This window comes from Siniperca chuatsi, linkage group LG3 (assembly GCF_020085105.1).
Source record: "Siniperca chuatsi isolate FFG_IHB_CAS linkage group LG3, ASM2008510v1, whole genome shotgun sequence".
NCBI classification, from domain to species: Eukaryota; Metazoa; Chordata; class Actinopteri; order Centrarchiformes; family Sinipercidae; genus Siniperca; species Siniperca chuatsi.
Genome location: NC_058044.1, coordinates 18,084,706 through 18,106,796, shown reverse-complemented (window position 1 = coordinate 18,106,796; position 22,091 = coordinate 18,084,706). Strand labels below are relative to the sequence as shown.

The 22,091-nt window shown below is 39.4% G+C and overlaps 3 protein-coding genes across 3 annotated transcripts; 1 reads left to right on the top strand and 2 right to left on the bottom strand.

Moving 5' to 3' along the window:
- The first annotated feature begins 655 nt into the window (after positions 1-655).
- si:zfos-323e3.4 (volume-regulated anion channel subunit LRRC8E) lies at positions 656-6,157 on the top strand. Its single transcript, XM_044190342.1, has 3 exons — positions 656-798; positions 1,524-1,682; positions 3,273-6,157. Exons 2-3 carry the CDS (start codon positions 1,542-1,544, stop codon positions 5,559-5,561), a joined length of 2,430 nt encoding a protein of 809 aa, XP_044046277.1. The 5' UTR covers positions 656-798; positions 1,524-1,541; the 3' UTR covers positions 5,562-6,157.
- A 4,769-nt stretch (positions 6,158-10,926) lies between these two features.
- cdkn2d (cyclin-dependent kinase inhibitor 2D (p19, inhibits CDK4)) lies at positions 10,927-13,846 on the bottom strand. Its single transcript, XM_044190344.1, has 3 exons — positions 13,668-13,846; positions 13,111-13,269; positions 10,927-11,866 (listed from the first exon to the last, which is right to left on the bottom strand). Exons 2-3 carry the CDS (start codon positions 13,249-13,251, stop codon positions 11,513-11,515), a joined length of 495 nt encoding a protein of 164 aa, XP_044046279.1. The 5' UTR covers positions 13,252-13,269; positions 13,668-13,846; the 3' UTR covers positions 10,927-11,512.
- A 388-nt stretch (positions 13,847-14,234) lies between these two features.
- On the bottom strand, positions 14,235-20,810 carry ap1m2 (adaptor related protein complex 1 subunit mu 2). Its single transcript, XM_044190343.1, has 12 exons — positions 20,579-20,810; positions 19,006-19,162; positions 18,724-18,791; positions 18,393-18,523; positions 18,149-18,296; positions 17,416-17,542; positions 17,145-17,287; positions 15,730-15,801; positions 15,286-15,444; positions 14,996-15,121; positions 14,608-14,683; positions 14,235-14,447 (listed from the first exon to the last, which is right to left on the bottom strand). Exons 1-12 carry the CDS (start codon positions 20,618-20,620, stop codon positions 14,422-14,424), a joined length of 1,275 nt encoding a protein of 424 aa, XP_044046278.1. The 5' UTR covers positions 20,621-20,810; the 3' UTR covers positions 14,235-14,421.
- Between the last annotated feature and the right edge of the window lie 1,281 nt (positions 20,811-22,091).

Below are 22,091 nucleotides of genomic sequence, written 5' to 3'. Positions count from 1 at the left end.
AGGAAAGGTCTTTAGGTAAAAACTAAAAACAGTTTGAGCTGTTGTAGTATTTGTGCCCTGTAGGAAAAACATGTCCTTTAATTTAATATATAAATATTTTACACAAATCAGTTCATTTTAGAGACCTATATCCCTAAAGGCAACACCCACATGACTCAACAATATAATTATAGGACACCCCAAACATTAGATCCTCAGTGGGTCAGTACCTTACAGCAGTGCAATATTACCTTTTTGATACGACATGAGATAAAGTAAAAAATACTATGGTTTACAGTGATGTCACGTTGCATGCACAATAAATATATAAAAATAAGTATTAAGAAATAACAAAAAAGACAGTAATTATTATTTTTCTTTAAATTCATTTTTTTTAACAAAATAGTGGAACAAATTAAAATGGGAGTGAAAATTGAATAAAATACTAAGAAAAAAGACAGAGAAGATACTGTAACTTTTCAAAGTGTGTTTTGAAGGACAACAGAGTAATAGTGTTACACTAGGGACATTACAATTAGGTTTAATATCTAGCTGTGAGAAGAGTTTTGGGAATTAAAGATGTATTAATGATTTCCTCATAGCCTACTGTAGGACACTTAAATTCTGTCTTTATTTATCGTTTGTAAAGTTAGCGCTCGAAAGTGTTGAACTGGCTTGTTGAGGGTGGCTTTATTTTGAAAATCTTGTCCGGATGTCTTATGTTGTTTGTTACTAACTTGACACCGGTGCGCTAGTCTTGAACGATGAAAAAAGGCTCCCGAGACCCACCGGACACCAGTGGATCCACTTCGGACGCAGGTGAGTGAAATTCACCTGGTTAAAGCTGAATACGACAGATTCTTGACTGCACTGTCTATGCTGATAGGCTGCTTTAGAGACAAACTGAAACTATTTTCAAGACAAAAAAAAAGTGAATGGTGGTAGTTCATGAACATGTGACACTATAGGTTGGTGTGACTTCGCAATTATAGTCCAGTGACCATGAGGTGATGTTAAAACGCCTCTTTGAATCAGATAGAAAAAGCCCTGTTTAGAACGATGATTAAAGGCTTACAAAAGTTTGGCTTGGTCTGCTGCAATGGGTTGTCTATTTGTTTACTCGTGTCAATTGTCACGTTTTAACAATTCACATCAGAAAATAAACTGATAGTTGATAAATGTGGATGTAGTGGTAATATTACAAGGGTGGGGATTTATTAGATATTTTTTTTAACAAATAACTTATATCAGGAGAAAATAACTGTCCTTTCCTAAAGGAGAGGTATTTGTTTTATTCCACCTGCAGTGGAGGAGCAGACTGTTCATTCATTCATTCATTCATTCAAGGCCATAGATACCTAAAGCTTGTAGTCACCCTCGGCATGATAAAACAAAACAGTGTTGTATATTCTGTGTTAGCACACCATGTGTCTTTTTGTGTCATATAACTTTAAAAACCTTTGTCATGATGTTCTCCAGAGGCGGCACTGTGTTGAAAGCCTATTTTAGCCGCAGTGTTCACAGCCACTTTTTTCTTTTATCAGTGTGGAGCAGCAGCCAGGATGATCCCAGTGGGTGAATTCAGAAATTTCGGCACAGAGCAGAGCTCAAAGTATCGGGTCCTGAAACCGTGGTGGGATGTTTTCTCAGAGTACCTGTGCATTGCTATGCTTATGATTGGAGTCTTTGGGTGCACCTTGCAGGTGAGGCACCTACAAACCAGCCACTTTGTGATCACAAGCTCTTAAATCCTTAAATGTTAGCCTATGGGTGGAAACAGATGTAGAAACATAAATATTACTAACCTAATATAAACTAACATGCCTGATGAGGGTAAAACATTTGCATCATTTCGTATCTATTGTGGCATATCAGAATAACTTGGAGGAATATCTTTGTTCCCACTCCCCCTCCTCTCTGTGCCACAGCATTTCCTACATTATCTGACCTCCAAGTCAGGCAAAAACACAGACGGTGTGCCTGAACTAACTTGTCTCTCCTGACCCGTATACTGCAGCTTCAGATCACTAACTTCCTGCTTAATGTGTCTCTCACCACCTGATTATCATTTCTGAGTCATGTTAAAATAGCACAGGGGGAACGCAAAGGAATTAAATATGTAATCAGTGATAATGACAATAATAAGTTCTGCTACTTATTTCCTTGTTTCATTAACACGCTGTCTCTCTGTAGACAGTGAGAAAAGTACCGGTGTTGCTTTATTAAAGAACAAAAGCGGAGACAGTCCTTTCGTCTAATTGCAACTATAGTGAGATGCTGGATCAGAATTTTAACTGTTGCTCTCAGAAAACACACAGACTACACTGAAATAAGGTTGAAGTGAGGTAACTTTACCAATAAAAATCTAAGCTGAACGACCAAGATTAATTTGTCCTAATGAATTGTCACCTCTGATTTGTAAGAGTGGGCAGTATGGATAAAATATTCTTGCAATATCAATATATATATACAACATTTCTGGAAAATCAATTTCAGATTCGAATGATAAGTGTTGGTGATAGTCTATTATATAGTATAGTATTTTTCCTATTGTTAACAAATCCAATAAAAACCCCCAAATCAACAATAAATTTGATCTTACTAAGATGTAACCAAAGCCTGATACAGCTAATTCCTCTGTGCCACAGACCTTCATTGTTGTCTAAAATATGCACTATTTTCTGTTACAAATCTGTGAAAAGCATTTTTTCAAATGCAAAATACAGATGGGTGACAAATTAAAGGAAAAACCAAAAGTGTGAGAAGGCGCCACCGTTGACCACCATTCTTTCAAAAGATCTTCCCTCAAAACACAGTGTTGGTGATGTGATGACGGGTGTTTTGATGACGGGTTCAGGTCCAAAATTACTCATTAGTGATGAGATCTGGTGACTGCAAAGACCACATCATACATTTCATACTCATCAGACCATTCAGTGACCCCTCATGTCCTGTATGGAGGCATCTGCATTTGTTTTCTTTGTCACCTGTTAGTATATAGCAGCTTAAATATACATTAAGATTTTGAAAGGATACATTACTTTTAGAGTAGGTTTTCTCTTCATTTGCTTGACTTTGTTAAGAAACCTTCTTTAACAAAGTTTTTTTTAAAGATGGTGAATACAAGGAGATCTTATTGTTGTCCAGCCGGATATACTTTTACTTGAATGGTACAATTAAGGACTCTTATCATAGTTTTTCGCCAAGTAACAGACTGTTTGGTGTATGTAGCCAAATACACATATCACACATTCCTATATTCCCTTCCTCTTTCATTCATCTATTTTCCACAGCTCACCCAAGACAAGATTGCTTGCCTGCCCAGCCACTTCACCAGCCCGACGCCTGAAGCAATCGACTGCAGCTACATCCGGACCTACAGGGAGAATGAGACGTCGCAGCACACACTGGTCAGACCTGTCAACCCGGTCATCCAGGAGGTGGTTGGTCGCAAGAACAACCTGGACATCCACCAATACGTGTTTGTCAACCACTATTGCTACGAGAGGTTTGTCCACTGGTATGCGAAGTTCTTCCCGTACCTCGTTGTGATCCACACTATGATTTTCATGATAGCAAGCAGCTTCTGGTTCAAGTTCCCCGGGACGTCTTCTAAAATTAACCTGTTCGTTACCATCCTCGAGAGGTGCTTTGATTCGCCCTGGACCACGAGGGCCCTGAGTGAAGTTTCTGAGGAAAGAGGAGAGGAGAAACTGGTTAGTTGGAGGAGGAACACTGTGTCAAAAGATCCCATGGATCAACAAGCAGACGATGAGGAAACTATAGGGCTTCTTCGCTCCTCGTCCGTCAAGTCTAATCCAGAAAAGAGAAGTCCAGAGCCTCAGTCGGCCCCCTCTGTCTTGGATAAGAAGGAAGGAGAGCAGGCCAAAGCTCTGTTTGAAAAGGTGAAGAAGTTCAGAACTCATGTAGAGGAAGCAGAAATCTTGTATCGCATGTATGTGCTACAGACATCACTGAAAGTCTTCAAGTTCCTGTTAATCATTATCTACACTGCAGTGCTGGTACCGAACATTGAGATAGTAGTGCGCTGTTATGTTCCTCCTGAGCTGACTGGCTTTGATATCTATTGCTGTAACCACAACAAAGCCCATCTTTTCTCCAAGCTTGCTTACTGCTATATCTTCTTTGTGGGGATGTATGGACTTCTGTGCATCTACACCCTTTACTGGCTGTTTCATAGACCTCTGAAGGAGTACTACTTTGAGCAGGTCAGACTGGAGATGGGTATTAACGACATACCGGACGTGAAGAATGACTTTGCATTCCTCCTGCACCTTGTGGACCAATATGATGCTCTCTACTCTAAAAGATTTGCTGTCTTTCTCTCTGAGGTCAGTGAGAGTCACCTCCATCAGCTCAACCTCAATTATGAGTGGACCGCCAAAAAGCTGCGCACCCGTCTCTCCAGGAACACCAGTAACCGGTTGGAGCTCCACCTGTTAATGTTGCCGGGGCTCCCCGATACAGTCTTTGAGATTCCTGAAGTGGAATCGCTCAAACTGGAGCAAGTTAAAAATGTCACCATCCCAGCTAGTGTGGCAAAGCTAGACTCTCTTCGGGAGTTATCACTGATCTACTGCCCTGCAAAGCTTCAGCTGCCTGCCCTGAACCACCTCAAGAAACATTTAAATGTCCTACGTCTAGATTTTGAAAGTTTAGAAGAGGTGCCTGTGTGGATGTACACCCTGCATGGCCTGGAGGAGTTACATCTGAATGGTCCTTTAACCAATGAGGTGTCCAGAAGTGCCTCTCTGGACTCCCTTCGAGAGCTTAGAGCTCTGAGAGTCCTCACTCTCCGCTCCAATCTTACTAAGATCCCACCCAGCGTAGTGGATGTTGCATTGCAGCTGCAGCAGTTGTGCATCAATAACGAAGGTGTCAAGCTCCAAGTTTTCAGCAGCCTGAAGAAGTTAACCAACATCATCTCATTGGAGTTAGTGGGCTGTGAGTTGGAGCGCATCCCAAGTGCTGTCTTCAGCCTGAACAATCTGCAGGAGTTGGACCTGAAGGAAAACAAACTTACCACTGTGGAGGAGATTCTCAGTTTACAGCACTGCCAGCGTTTAGTGACACTCCGACTGTGGCACAACAAAATCACTTACATCCCCGATCATATCAGTAAGCTGCACACCCTGGAGACGCTGGACATTAGCTGGAACAAGCTACGAAAGCTTCCCTCTCGGCTGTTTTATTGCACCAAACTCAGGCACCTCGATGTCTCCCACAACCAGCTCACCTCTCTTCCTCCTGAGGTGGGCATCCTGCAGGGTCTCCAGTTCTTCGCCGCTGCTTTCAACTCTTTAGAGACGCTGCCAGAGGAGCTGTTCTCCTGTAAAAAGCTAAAGACGTTGGCTCTTGGAAACAACTGCCTGTCGTGCCTTAGCTCCAGAGTGGCCAACCTGACGCAGCTGGTCCGACTGGAGATTAAAGGGAACCGTCTGGAGTCTCTGCCTCTGGAGATAGGGGATTGTCCCCTGCTGTCTCTCAGTGGACTGATAGTAGAGGACAACATGCTGGATCTGCTGCCAGCAGATGTACGAAGCACGTTGACTAATGCCTGAGTTTGAGGAGCTAACGGCTGTCATTGACTCATCTTTTCTCAGTGTAGCATGGTGGCCGATAGAGGTCTGACTTGCATGGAGAAAAGAATTAACAGAGAATTAATCCATGCCTCTGGGTGGAAGTTTTCAAATAAAACATGACAAAAAGGGAAACATACCACATAACACTGAAAAACTTTTTTATAAAATCAGTCATCATGAAATGTGTGTTCAAATCTGTGTCAATAAGTGAAAAATCCAAATGATCTCTTTTGTCATTATACTCAGGTACAATGAAATTCTGTATGGCTTCTCCGCATGTAGTTAAAATAAAAAACAAATAGATAAAAGCAGTACCAGAAAACAGCAGTAATAGCACCATAATATTAAAAATAAAGTAAAATTATACATTTACAAATGTACAGAGGTTGAATGTTATAAATATTAATAAACAGGTGCTAAATCTTTGTGTTTATAAATAGTGTCTGTGGTAGCAGTCTCTGAGGGTGGGGGATGTGTACGTGCATGTGTGTGTGTGTCAAATCAACTTTTTATGCATTTTCATAAAAATACCTTTTTAAATAAATATTTTACCAAGTTTATAGGTGTCCTATAAATACCTGACTGCATTTATTTAAAAAAATAATAATAATAAGATTTTTATGTAGCTGGTTTCACTGGTGTAGATCACACAGTATTGTAAAGTTTAACAAGAAATATTATAAATTCAGGGTCAGATTACTGCTGTGTGAATGAGACATGGCTTGACCTACAAATTGTTCGGGTTTTGTTTACTGAATATTTTGTCGATTCTTCGGGGGATTTCTAACTCGCGCTGAATCCTGTTGGACAGGTTTTTACAGCATGAAGAAGGGTTTCCCACAGTGCGGTGGCTCATGTTGCTCCCTTTCAGACACTAAACAAGTGGTGGGAGAGAAAGCCTTTCAGTAGCAGAATAAAAGGTATTCATCTCTCTTTTTACATATTCAGCCAAATGGAGAAAAGACTGAAATCATACAGGGGATTATGAATCAGATACAAGTCAAGTGAGCGTGATATTTAGTGTGCATAACAGGATACAATAATTAATCATTTACAGAGAGAAAGAAGAACTATTGTCTTCAGAATGTCTGTTGGATGAGTAATATATTGAGTGTAGTAATATCTGTGGTGATGCGTGATACATTGTACATACATAAAAAAAAATTCTAAACATTATGTATAAATTAATGGCTTCCCTAGAATTTAAATTTTGCTTTTATTTTTTACTATCTCATTAGCACAATTTAACTTTTACTGTAAAATATCAGGAAAACAGGATGTGATTCCCAGACAACAGTAATGAGTAGTAAGATGTGAAATTACAAAATAATACTATGTTCATTTGGTCGCACATTTTGCACATCATACTCTGGTGCAGATACATTTAGAGTGTCTTTTGAACACACCCAAACAAGGAAATAAAATGACTTAAAAGTTTAACTAAATTGGATACATTTTACTTGGAAACTCCTCTGTTCAGTCTCTCTCATACAAACAAATACACTCTTTCTTTCCCCCAATGTTCCCTCTGTGTACCAGCGTGTCTGTCTCAAACTCAGACACATATGACACACTTTTATGCCTCAGCCAGGGCTTCCACTGTTCGGCCTGAACTGCAGTGCAGTCATGTCCTGGCTTGCGTGGCTACAACATGGGATTTCAGTTTACGGACATACCTCAGTAATACTGGTGCACACACAGACCTGCCCACGCTGCCAAACACTTCCAAGTAAGAAAACCTTGAGCTTTTTTATCATATTTTATTATCATTCAGATGGATTGAGCACAGTATAGCACTGAAAGTTGTCAAAAGAGAGAAGCTAGACAGTAGAAACTGTAGGCCTAATGTCATAATGCTTTATCAATAATTTACCTATTTCTTTTCCTCTCAGAAGGTGGCAGTCAAATGTATCACCAGCATTAACAACAACAGTTGTGACTGCATCATTGTCAATAAGGCTTGGCTGGAAATAACTAACATGTTATGTCTCCAAGGGTGTTGTTTTAAGTTGTTAGGGGTGACATCTTAGAGGTGGGGTACTGACTTGAGTTTGAAACGCTACAACTGCTGCCAGAGTCATACTTGTCACAGTGTGCCTTCAGGCCTGCTGTACTAACGCAATATTTACATTTGAGTAGGACTAAATCAGATTGGGAAGCTTCTTCCAGCCATAACTGAGCTGACATAAACAGTTTACAGTGGCTCACCATCTGTGATTTCACCATCAAGTTTTAAATATGACTTAACGGTAAAGTGGTATCAAAGTTCATAACTCTTTTATATTATTTTACCACTGACAGAGTGACTAACTTGGTTGATATGGCACCTTACTTTAATCACCCACAAAGGAGAACTCTATGCAGCTTAAAGGATAGGTTCGGATTTTTTATCTATCTTAATAGCTCACCTCATCTTAACGCTTTCGTGCCCATGCATACACTGAAAGTGTTATTGGTCATTGTAATTATTCCTCCTGTTCAGGCCATGAAGTGAGGCTTCAGCAAGGAAAAACAGTCCAGAGGGAACAAAAAAGACTAAAAGTTTGGTTAACTCAGACTTCAGAATGCATTTTTACACAAAAAGAGGACTCTGGAGTTTGTCTCCTATTTCTTACAGTGTAGTTGTATTAGGAAGGTGTCACTTCTGAGCCAGTATGGATAGGAGGAACAATTACAGTGACCAATACATATGGCATGAGAGTATTGCATTAAGACAAACTTCAAAAAAAGGGAACCTATCCTTAAACTCCTTAACCTCTTAAACTTGTCATTACTCATCACGATAGAAGGAGATTCATTTTCTGTTGATTGACTAATTGATGCAGCTCTAAAACAGAAGTAAGGGGCATCCTTGTGGAAGAGGGGTCTAAGATGCTGACCATTTAATTGCAACATCACCGGTTGTCGGCCTTTGTTGCATTTGTTCATCCCCCATTTCTCTCTTCAATTCCGATCAGCTCTCCTCTGTCTGTTATCTAATGAAGGAAAAAACAGCCCAAAAAGAAGGAGGTGTAAACTGTCATCACTTACATGCATTCAGTCTTTTGTCATATTCTCTCATCGAACAAAAGTATCATTCTCCCTCAGTGTTGTCATCATCATGTATTCCTGTACATCTGTACCTGTCTGCTTGTCCACGTAAGTGAGGTAGTTGGCTGATACTGGTTGTTTTTCTTGTCTACTCTCACTGCTTCTTGCAAACTTGTCATTGTTACTCTAACTCTCCCAGACCACAACAATGTTTATGCTGTACAGGGAGTATTTGCACATTCAGCAACACACTCACACTCGTGCTCAGTGAAGTCAGGGAGCTCTACCTAGTGGCTGGAGGCAGGTCTGTCTGAGGCTGCATTTTTCACTAGCACGTTTACAACTGTATCGTGAGGGTGTGAAAACATATTGAAATATTATTTGTCGTTGTGTGTCCTTATTACACAAAATGAGGGAGTGGTCACACAAAAGATGAGAAGCAGAAGTTTGCTGTTTCAAAATCCAAGACTAGCTGGGAAATTATGGGTGGGGAAAGTAAATGACTCCTCAAAAACTACTGCTGAAGTACCCTTGACGGAGGTATTTAACCTCAAGCTCCTCAAGTAGAGTTGTTCATTGCCCAAAATTCACATACTGTGGTTGGACTGCACAGCTCCCAGCGGGTGTCCATGTGTGGGACTATGTAATTCAGAAGGTGAAAACAACATGCAACTGCAGGCTATTAAATCCAGTGGTGGAAGAAGTATTTGAACACTGTAAATAAAATACTCCATTACAAGTAAAAGTCCTGCATTCATTCAAGATTTTACTTGAGTAAAAGTACAGAAGTATTATCAGTGAAATGCACATAAAGTATCAAAGTACTCATGAGGCAGAAAAATTGGTCCTGTGAGTGTTAATGCATTAATGTATAAGTAGCATTTTAATGTTGTAGCTGGTTGAGGTGGAGCCAATTTGAACTACTTCATATTTTGCAGGGTACTTTAATGTACTACAACAAATCGTATTTTATGAGCTGATTATATAGTTTGTGTGTAAAGAGAAGTAAAGTGTGTGTCATTGCAAGATTTCTCTGTCAAATCAATTCAGGAAATGTATCAGAGTTTAAATACATTTTTATGTCAGACAAGATGTGCTAATATCGTGACAAATGCACACGAAGCAAATGTAAACAACACAGTAACATACACGGTCTTTCTGTAACATCATGAGGCTCTACGCAGCGGTCCGGCAGCACAGTAGTTGAACTGTATCTCCTCTCTCGGCTGCTGGAGTTGGCCCGTGGCACACGAGCAAACAAAATACCCATTGTACTATAAGTGCCCCGAGCACAAACATCAGCAAACTGTGCCACCGTTACCTACAAGCCTCAACAAAACAGGGCCCTCCATTCATTTTGAGTTTCAATCCAGCAATCTGTGTGACCTTTGAGAGGGTTTTCACTGCGCAGTGCATTCCAGTGTGGCGTTATTATAAATGCCCTTGATAAATCAACCTTGGGGAAGTGCCGAACACTTGAGGATGTAACATAGTTACCAAAGTACAGAAAGCACACTGTTTTATACTAAGGCAGTATACGTCAGATTGTTTTGAATGTGGTTTAAACAAAGGCCCCTTTAGCTTTAGCTGAACTTGTACACTAAATTATCATAAATGTATTTAATTTATGCTTCAATTGTGCTATTTTGTTTTGTTTGTATGGTTCTCATTGCTGGAAAGTACTTATAACAGAACCTTAGAGTTTGTAAAGACTTCAAAATATGAGCCCTCAAAATGACACAATGTCCATTTGAGACGCCTTGTTGCATTTGTCACTGAGTTGTGATCATTTTCACCAGTGATTATTTAGATAATTCTTACAGGCCAGATGAGGTAAAGTATTTCACAAGAAAAAGCTCAAATTAAAGAGAAGTCAGGAAAATAACATGTTTTTCTTATCTTGTTAATCGTTTTGCGACCCCAAAGATTTACCTTGTGACCCCTTCATGGCGTACTTCCACCCAAGTTGGGAACCACTGCTCTACATGATGGTCTAAATGCTGTTTTAAAGGCTTCTCCACACTGCCACACAGAATAACATTTAAAAAAAGACTATATCACTTTATTTTAGCCTATTGAAATTCTTTTTTTACCAGAAAGTCTAATTTCCAATATAAATTAAACAAAACCTGCCTTTAGAAAAACATCATACGTAATCATATGTTAACTCATTAAAGCCCCCAAATCCAAGAAGAATACAGAGATGACCCCAGTGTCCTCAGTGGTAGCTACAGCCCAGACGTCAGCTTACCTGACTGTCTTGCCAACTTCTTCGTAGGTAAATCAGAATACTGTTTACAATGAAAACTATGACTTCAAGTTCAACACTTTATTTTGTGCTTTCTTCTTCAAATAGCAAAGTGAAGAATCTCACTTTTGTATAAGTATTTATATAAATAACATTTCAACAAATCACAATAAATGTTGCTATTTACAAAGTCAGGAAAATTCAGTCCTACAATAAATAAGAGTAAATTCAAAGTCTAAGTACATCTAATTAAGAGAAACAAAACTATGAAAAGCAATCAGGGTGCACCATGTCAAGTTTTGTAGAAATGTTTAAAAACACATACAATGTATCAACTGTTACAATTCTTACACAATGGAAATAATGCAATAATTACAAAACACTGGGGAAACTATCTACAAATGTGCACTCCCAATTAATAGGGAACAGATTTATAAGGTGCCTAAATTGCACTGTGCAAAAGAGGTGTCTACTGTATATAGCCACCCATCCACTGAAAATAAGCTGCCAAGACAATATGTCCTGTGTCACATATTAATGCTGAGCCACTATTAACAAAAAAAATAATCCTTTACACAGCAATGAATTCAAGTCACCAGGTTTGAAGCAAAACAAAGTTAGGTTAGGGTCACCCAAGCACCCAGACTTCTGACTAACTATGAATGTGAGCGAAAAGCAAGTCAATCATATCAGGCACACATGAAGCTCGGGCCACGTCTATCGCTGTCTGACCGCTGATGTTGGCGTGCTTCAGGTCGGACCGCGGCGCCAAGAACTCCACGACATCCCGGTGGCCTTCCCGGATGGCGATGTGGATGGGCAGGGCGCCGCTCTGGTCTGGGACGTTTACCGAAGCGCCATACTCCACCAGAACCTGCAGGGTGTCCAGGAATCCTGTTCGGGCTGCATCGTGGACGGGCGCTATCCCATGTTTGTCCTGCATGTTGGGGTCTGCTCCTTTTTCCAACAGCAAACTGGCGATCTTGTAGTTCCCCATCATCATCACCTGTAGGAGAGGAGAGGGGAAGAGAGCGCACAGTAAAATTCAACACCTGTGTGAAGATGGCAAGTTGTGACCCTCTATTCACTTTTTAACAGTTTCCTGTCAAAGATCTCCACAGAGATCACTAATCCCTATTAAATGTTTCATTTTAGTCCTGAAAGTCACTTCCAAGAAAATCTGTAAAGTGGGATGAGAATATAAAATATTTATTGACAATCTTTATACAGTCAGTGGTCAGTTTATCAGGTACACCTAAGTGAAACAAATGCAGTATCTTCATGAAGGTTATAACGGTCAGTTTTTTAAAAACTGTTTTAGAGAGGTGTTGGTTTATTTTTATAATACTGAGAGGCTTCTCTGTTTAGTGGAACTGAAACAATTAGTCAATTAATCAATTAGTCAACTGACAGAAAATGAAATGGCAACAATTATAATTAGCAATTATAGGCTAAAAATTCCAAACATTCTCTGGATCCAGCTTCTCAAATGTGAGGATTGGCTGCTTTTCTCTTTGTTATTTTACAGTTAATTAAACATCTTTGGCTTTTGCTGGTTGGACAAAACAAGCATTTTGAAGACGTCACCTTGAAGTTAGAGAAACTGCAATGGACATTTCCCCCCCAATTTCTGACGTTTTATAGACTTTTCAAACGATAATCAACAGATTAATTGATAGACAAAACAATTGTTAATTGTAGCCTTACCATTTAGGCTACCCTCATTTATATAATAGTGTGGACAAAATATTAGAAACAGCTCTCGGTATAATACAATCCCACAGCACCACAAAGTACAGCCTCCAAAATGACCATAACACCTCTCTAAAACAAAAACTGAACGTTACAACCTTCATGCAGGTAGGGTTTGAAACAGGGATATTGACTGCCATTAGTTTAAAGTGTACCTAGTAAATGTGAATATCCTCTTTTTTATTCATTTCTAGCAAGTCAGATCATCAAATATTCCACATTGTGCTGGTTTCCACAATTTTATTCCAATCACAGGTACTGGGATTTCATTCTTAAGTTACATAAAAACAGACACTTAATAGACGGTGCTATAACACATTCATATCAGGTTGGAGAGAAAATTCAAGACATTCTTAAAAAGTAGTTATGTCAAGAGGAAAGGAGACGAGTCTGTGACCGAAGAACCACCTGGACTAAGGTATTTCTTCGGTGTACGTATGTGTTAATACCTCGGTAAATGTGAATTTTGTATCAACATTTCTGTGAATTGGTCCTCACCTGTAGCGCAGTCCTGCCAAATTCATTGAGAGTATCAGGATGCACTCTGCATTCCTCCAGGATCCTCTGCACCTCGCTTGTATTCCCTTTGGCTGCTGCCGCCGTCAAAGCTTTACCGGCATCCATCTGACTAAGGACCATTATAGTCTCTCTTTCGGCCTGTTCAGTAGGAGATGTACAACAACAGTTACACCGAAACTCAACCACGGGCTCCCGGTGATGGTAATAACGGTGTAATGAACAGTAAAGTGGTGAAGCCAGGATTCAGGAAGATAAACGTCGGACACGGCTAGCTTCTACAGCATCCGGCTAACGTAAGCTTCAGTTCCCCGCTGACGCCATGTTATGACTGTGCTAGCGTAATGTTACATCAGGTCTTTTTTAACAAATCGTACGTTTAAACCAAGCTGTGTGAAAACATCTGTCCTACCGAGAGAGAGCGAGAGGGAGGGAGGGAGACAAGTCACGGCAACTGAATCTTACAAACAATTAGCATCCAGGCTAATCGCTAACATTAAAAATAGAACAAACTATAGAGCTTTTAAGCATAACGTTACCTTGTTCGGTTCCTTAAGATCCACAACGTCGCCAAGAGTTTTCTATCCCGCTGTTTCCAAAGACCAGTAATTTTTAAATAAAATCCAAACAAGGAAGGTTTATCAACATTAGAAAATACATTTGCGCGCTGAGATCTACACAGCGGTGTCTCCAGACTACAATTTACAAACATTGAGAGAGAACACACGCTGACCAATCACAGCTCGCCCAGAGGGTGTTGCTCTTCCATATATGGTAAAATAGGCGGGGCTACAACTCTGTTACTACACTATCACTGTGGTAACAGCAATAGTCGACCAATCAGGGCCCACAGCGAATAAAGCGGGCGATTCGTATACGTTGATGTCTTCAAAGCCAGTTCATTCACATTTCTGACCTTTGGTTGTCTTTCTACAGAGGCAAGTGCGGAAAAAAGGCGGGTGTAAGTATTTAATTTTAGGCGGAATTTAGTGACTATGATTGCACAATGCATTACTACAATATGAGGACAAAATCTGCCCTTATATGGTGTTGCAAACTCATTACAAGAACAAAGGGGCACAACAAACATTACACAACATTACAAATCGTTTTAAGGGAATAATTTTATTAAGCATTTAAATAATTTGCAGTGGCACCACAATAGAAACATTAAAATCAAGTTGCACACAGATTTCTTAAAATTAGATCACTGACATTAAACAGAGCAGAAGTGACCACTGATGCTCCTCTGGAGGTGCTGGAAGTGAGGAATATACCGTAATCCCTCCGGCTTTACACATTGGTCCTCAGCTGGTAGTCTAAATAAAAAGAGAACAAATGTAAGGAGAAATTATAAAAGTTAAATGTGATTCAACTGCTACATCCATCTGTATCTGACCACTTGCTTTAATAGTACAAAATGTTCCAAAAACAGTATGTCACATTATATTGAAGTCTAATGGAAAATTATTAATGTACCTCCACTCTGTGTAATGTACCGCACCCACGGTAAAGCCTGGTAACCACTTTTTTCAATGATCTTCATATATCGCACCTGGTGAAAAAGAGTGAGTGAGTCAGAGAGACACAACGTGTTGAGGCAAGAAACACATTAATGTGCATCACCAATTAGAATTAAATCTAGTTTCCCAGTCTGAGCACACAATATCAGCTCTTACAGGACCCGACTTGACTATCCACGGGCTGTAAACTGTAGACGTAACATGCTCTGACAGGCCTCAGATCCAGAATAAATGTGTTTTGCTCTCAGATGGACTTGTACTCATACTACCGCAGGCATTATTCTTGGACTGTTTGACATTAATAGAGAGCATCAGCATGAACACACAAACCTGTATGCACACACCTGTATTCCTGAGACTGTGAAGTATGGGATTTCAAATTTGACAGTTATGGGAGGTTTGCCCTCAAGCTCATCTTTCTCCACACTGGGCAGACCAAAATGAGCTCTCATTAGAAACTCTTTACCTCCCTGGATGGATGCACACACAGACAAATGGATTAGACAGACATACATAAATAATACAAACGTCTATCTTTGATCAGAATGTAAACTACAATGCAATATACATTAAAAAAGTGATATAATAAGTAAATGTAGTTTTAATAAAACAAACTGAGTTGTGAATTTCTTACAGGGAAAGACTTGATGGTCCACACCACCAGGTTCTTCTCAGGCACATATTTGGCATTGCCTGTGCTGGTTTTGAACTTGGGTGAGTCTGCATCACTGGGGACAGGGACCCTCACCTCCACATTATTTGCCACAGACTGTTTTTTAAATTGTCCCTTTGCCTAAAAATACAACACAATATAACAGGATATCTTGTGAAAGTCTCTTTCTTGCTGTTGCTCAAAGACAAGTTCAACGTAGTTCATGTCTATCACTATGTGTAGAAAGGAAACAACAACTGGACACACAGGTACAAGACAACCAGTAATTTTTCTGTCTATTAACCACGACAGAAATCATTTTTGCTATAACAGTTTCCAAAGCATACATCTCCAGTGACACGAAATATTCATAATAAGATTTGAAATTTTGTTGCCAGTGTAGTTAAAAATACATCTGGTTAGTACCTTAACCATGATTTCCACTCTACTGTGAGAGAATTTCTCTATGACTGATTCAATCCATATCAGAGGCTTCACCTGTAAGACACAAGGGATGGGGTTTGATCATACAAACGAGTTTACAATTAAAACAACATATAAATGCTTTCTTGAGTTACATATGCATATTATTTCATATACATGTTCATTTAAGTGATGTGTTCACACTATAAGGCTCAATAGGAGTTGCACTACTACACTCATTATTTCTGCACAATGAACAAATCATGTATTTGGCCTAAAGAAGGGGTTTTCAAAGTCTGAGACTGTGGGCCTCCCCTCAGACAAAGCTTGGAAAACGAGTGAGCCATCTCGCTTCCTTCTCATCTCTGTTGAGAGTTGCACATGCACAGTACCGATCGGGCAGGAAGTTGATGGATATAGCGACACCACCAATCATATCTTTCACAAATCAACGTTTTCTCATGTGAGTTCCAACCGGCTTAATAGCTTTTCAAAACATCTGGCTGACAGTCACAAGTAGGGAAGTGCTCTACTGAAAATATGTCTCTGTCAGCCCTGAAACGTCAGTTTAACCGTGCCTGGACTGGCGGTTTATTTTACCGCCATCTCTAAACGCCTGCTATTTTTTATTATATTAATTTGCATTTTTATAAAATCTGTCATTACCAAAAACTAAAAAAGAGGTTTTGAATAGGCTGCTTAAAATGTCTGGCCCATCTACATTTCCTGGTTTTAAAATCTGGCCCAGTTGAAATTGTAATTGAATAGCACTGCCATAGACACTCAACAATTGAGCCAAGATAGCCTAATATTGCTGTTTGACATAACTTCAGACTACACCAAATACATAAAAACGGTCTGTCCTAAGGCATTTGTTAGTTTCTGACCCTGGGAAAGTGGGAAAAACAGTAAAATTCACCACAACTACTGTATCTCTGAACTATCTCTAACCAAATCACCCACATTTAGGCTATTTTATGTGATCTCCTTTTGATAACTAATATAATAACTAATGTCATATTTTTTCACTTCCATTCACTGAGCCTCCCCTGAAACTGTTTGGAGCCCCCCTGGGGAGGCTTGCCTCCCACTTTGAAAACCTCTGCCCTAAAGTATTGTAATTGCTTTTGAATGTCATTTCAATAAGTTCTTGTTTTATTTATTCCATTTAAAATTGTTCCTTATCTGTTTCCTAGCTCTTCAGGCAGTTTCTTGTTTCTCACTATATCCTGCCATTTCTAACAGGTAGACTATGACACTAGCAATATCAGCAATCTTTGTACTCTAACCTTCTAAACATACGTGTATTTACAGGACTTTGGTATAAAGCATGTAACTAATGCAATGTGCGAGCCATAAATATGTCACATGGTGACAAGTGACAAATATAAACGATTTAGTGTGAATACAAGACTAACGTGGGTGTTGATGCGGTAGGACATGAGTTCAGACTCCCCATCTGGAGGAATGAAGGAGATTGTTCGATCACTGTCGAAGCGAGAGAGACGGACACACTGGTGGAACTTCACGTCCTCCATCACCACTGTCTTTCCCTTGTCACCTGTACACAAACACAACACAATCAGTGGTATTAATTTAAATAGAACTAAAGCAGACAGATGAGCTACATCTCCAGCGGGATAACTGGAGAAACAGACGGATGTGGTCAGACAGAGGCTGAGTACGTACGTCCAGTGAGAGCAAAAAGCACTCGATCGTTGAGGCCCAGCCGCAGTTCAGGCATCCCAGAGAGCATGGTTTTCAGCTTGATGCTGCCCACGATGTCACTGCTCATCACACTCCCATTGGCATTCACCTGAACGAACAATACACAGGGATGAATAACTCTGAATATGCTTCTTAATTGAATAAAATATACCAATCTGTATCATTAAGTCAATTAAATTAAAAAGCAAGCACCTCACAAGATATAGTGTCACAGAAAGCATGAATTTATACTGTGTATTTCTTCTTATACTGTGACATAAAGACACTACTACAGTACCTTAACTACTACCACTGTTAATATGTTAATACTAGTTAATATGAATGGACTAAGTGTAACAAAATCAATAAAATAATGATACTAAAGAAAACACTACATCACTTTAATATGTATTTACTATACAGAGAATCCATGCGGTACTTGCTCTATTATGGCCTATTCAGCATAACTAAATTTCACTATGTAAAAGTAATATTAGCACACATAATACAAATTTATGTACAAATAATAGAGTTTAGAATACATTTAGTGATTTAGTGACAAATGGCTACCGGTGATATAATTACAAATACACAGTTTTTACAAGCCAAGCAGATTTTTTTAAGATATTGCCAACAGCTCTGAGTCACTTATATAGTAAATTATATATTATTATAATTATATTATATAGTAAATTCGCCCTATATCCCATCTTACCAGTACGTTGATGGACTCGATAACATCAATAAAGACCTCGTTCTTCTTATATTTGATCCCCTCTGACCTCCAGGAGACAGCGTTGGTGACGGTGGTCGGCACCTTGGACTTTGCCACCTCAAGCTTGGCACCTTCCTGAGTGATGTATCTGCAAGGCATGAGATGAGAAGAGATGGCCTGCTGTGACATATACAGTACATATACATAATATTTATACGTCCGTGTGCGTCTTGCAGAGTCTCACTCCTGTAGGATCTTGCTGTCGGTCGTCTGAGGGAAGCCAAAGTCCATCAGCTCATCCAGCAGCTCATAGACGACCACAAAGTTATCCTGAATGCTCTCCTCCTCCAGCTCTTTGAAGTACTCTGTGAACACCTGCATGATACGCATAACAGACGTCAGCCTTATCTGTGGTGGCTCTGGGTAATCGCTAGTTTTTACTTATTACTTGATTATCTTTGACTGCCATCTTCCACTGGCTCTTCACATAAATGCAAGCTAATCCTTGGAAACTGTACAACAAATATTTACAACAAACATTTAAATTATAAGTCAGTACTGTATGTGTGATTCACCTCGACTAGTTTGTACAGAAATGAGTACACGAGGGAGGCGTTGGAGTTCTTGTTTGTAGTGGCCACCACTGTGCAGAGATCAGGTCAAGGAGTATTTTACACATTAATGTTTTGTTACAGTCGAAGGAAGCAAGTCAAATATCTGTGATGTTATGAATGAAATTCTGTTGAATGTGTTTTACTTGCGGGCCCCATGTCACAGTTCAAAGCTGACTACATTTCTTTATTATTTAATGACTCTCAATAACTAGTAGATGCCAGCAACATGTAGGAAAAGGATACGGTACAGGTTGCTGTGTTTGATCCATATGAAGTGAACACTGCCACGTGACAGTACAGGGCAGAGAAGCCCTTCCTCTTCATGTTGCATGAGTAAAGGCATGAAGTGGTCGATCTCCGCCATGTCCACATCGCCTTTGTAGTTCCGACAAATCAACACCTGAGCGTGGAGAATAACACCACACGGTTATCAGACAACTGTATGTTAAAGTAAATATGGTAGCTACTCGTTACAGAGTAGAAAGTTTTACTCATTAGTAGTGCGCCAATGCAACATGGAAATAATGTGACTACAGAAATTACAAGAAACAATGTGGTAAATCTAGAATTAACATTTTGTCACAATGAATGATCCAAACAGTCTGACGTGCGACCTGCTGTTGGGCCAGAACTGGGGATCTTAAAGGAAAGCTGTTACGAACAAAGATATATTATATAATATTCGATCTAACTGTATGTCTCAAAAACAAAGTTTGTGACATTGTTTCTTTATTACACATTATTATGACTCACATCGATCATATCTCATCGATAATAACAGTAACAGTTTCTAGTTCAAGCTTCTCAGTTGTGATTATTTGCTGCTTTTCTTTCTCTAATGTGAAAGTAAATTAAATATCTTTGGGTTTTTGTCCGTTAGTGGGAGAAAACAAGCTATTTAATAATATCACCTTGGCCTTTACAATTTATAGAGCAGACGATTAATTGATTGATTAAGAAAATAATCAGCAGATTAATCCATAACGAAACTTATCATTAGTTGCAGTCCTATACAACTAACAGTAAAATCATGCTGTTACATTATTGCATTAGTAATAATAATCTAAAGATGTAATGATAGTATAACAGTCACAGGGACCATTTTTCTGCAGAGTACTTTTGCTTTTAGTACTTTAAGTACATTTTCGTGATTATACTTACATACTTTGTAAGGGCTTGAAATCGGCTCCCAGACGGGAGCCGCTCGTCACATCACTACTGCTCAAGATGCAACAACCTAAGGTTATAGCTTGCTGCAGGTCAGAGAAGCAGCAGCTTGCTTGGATCAGATCAAATGAAATATAATGACATAAAATAACATGTGTTGCTCTACACAAGTAATACACCCTTTTAATCACAAACACACATACAACACCTGAAACCATATGTAGGCTACTTCCTGTCTCTCAGTAACACTAACTTGTGCGTCAGGTTACAATTTTTTGTCTGTAGAGAAAAAGACGTTTGTTGTCATGCACTGTGACAACAAAAACATGGTGATACATGCCATGACTGAAGGCTGCAGGTGTACAGGTGCTGCAGCACAATTGGCCACTTTCACTTCAGTTATTTAAGGCCGCAACCTGTGTTTCCACTGACAGACATGTATCCGGAAGTAAAGAAGAAAAGGCCAGTGACTGAGTGTGTCGCAAGCTATTTATTAATTTTTAACGACGCAAACGCTATTAATGTTTAACAGTTAAAGTAACAGTTAAAAATGTAACAGCCAAAAGAAGGAATAAGTTTTGGGTTTTATAGCTTGTGTCGCAAAGAAGCAATTATGAGTGTCTACAGTGAGCTCCAGCATTAATCTTACCTTCCCCTTCAGGTCCAGCACAAATATAGCGGAGGCAGACATCGTGTTTGTTCCCGCAGCAGCGCAACATACGCGTCCACAAAGCGCACAAAGTCAAGTTTAAAGTCCAGCTCGAGTCTTCACAGGTTTGAATTTGGTTTCTCCATTCAAACTAGAGACATTCATCAGCCAGAGGTGATCATGGACTCCAACGTTTCTTTTTCCTGAAGGTGTCGTGACGTCATCACATGCAGGTGAAACATTCACCAGCTCACCTGAGCAGCAGAGGGAGGGTGTGCTGCTCAGTTTATCCGCTAGAGAGCGCTACAGACACACCAATCATAGCAGGGACAGACCGTGTGCGCTGACTTCATGACCTGTGGCTCATGTTGATTGACGTGTCTAGTTTTTCCTTTTCTCTTACATGGGAAACTTGTTTGTTTGGTTTCTTTGACCACAGCAGGACTGATAAGGAGAAATTAACCTGATAAATCTTACCACACGTATGGCCAAATTTTATATTTATAAATGTTTTTTCCCCCTGCTCTGGTTAATGACATTAAACATCACATCGGTGCAAACAGAAAAGCTGTCAAAAATCTGCACCTTTTTATCAAATCTGTGTAGTCTACCTGCTGGCTTTACTTTATATTTTATATAGTGTTGTGCACTTCTTTGTGCTTGATCTGTGCTCATACATAAAGTTGTTTTTGTCTTTAAAAAAAAACATCTCTGGTTGTACCAGGTCTGAACAGAAACATCACCAAATTCATACTCTGAGCTTTGTAGAATGTATGTAGGTGGGTGTGTTGGGGTGGAGGGTTTGACCTGTGTTTGTTGTTGTTTTTATACTTGTTCAACAAATTTTATTTATTTATTTTTTTTTAAACTTATACTTAAATATTAGGTAGAACATTTGTTTCTACACACAGCTCATATCTGTTCATGGTGATATTTAGTGGTGTTTCTGTTTAAGAATACAGGACACTCATTAGACTTTTCTCACTGCAGATGTTTTGACATGTCACAGGAAAAGCACAGGTGTAAATAATAATATTAATGAGGGCTGCTTCAGTTTCAGGGTCCTTGTGTTGTGCATGCTGACTCACTGTCACACTGTCATGACTTACTGGGACACTGTTGTAATTGAACAGAGACACCGTTGTAATTTAATGAATTTTATCCTCAAGATGAACATTGTGCGTCAACACAGGAGTCATCTATTTACTACAGAGCTTCTACAGATTAGGAATTCATCTGAAATTGTAGCCCATGAAGCTCACTGTTTACTGGCTTTATAGAACGGGTAATTAGACTTGAAATATGGTTAATGTGCACATTTCTGAACCCTGTCAAAGACCTTGTAAAGTAAACTTATCTCTCAGAGTTATAAATGTCTTTGAGATACAACAATAGTGTGGCGGCCTTGACTTAAGGCATTATTGCCTGAGTATCTGAAGGAAAGATTGTTGCAGTTTTGGAGAACACCCTCAAAAAGAGAGTACATTTTGTTATACTATAAAGTATTTTTTTC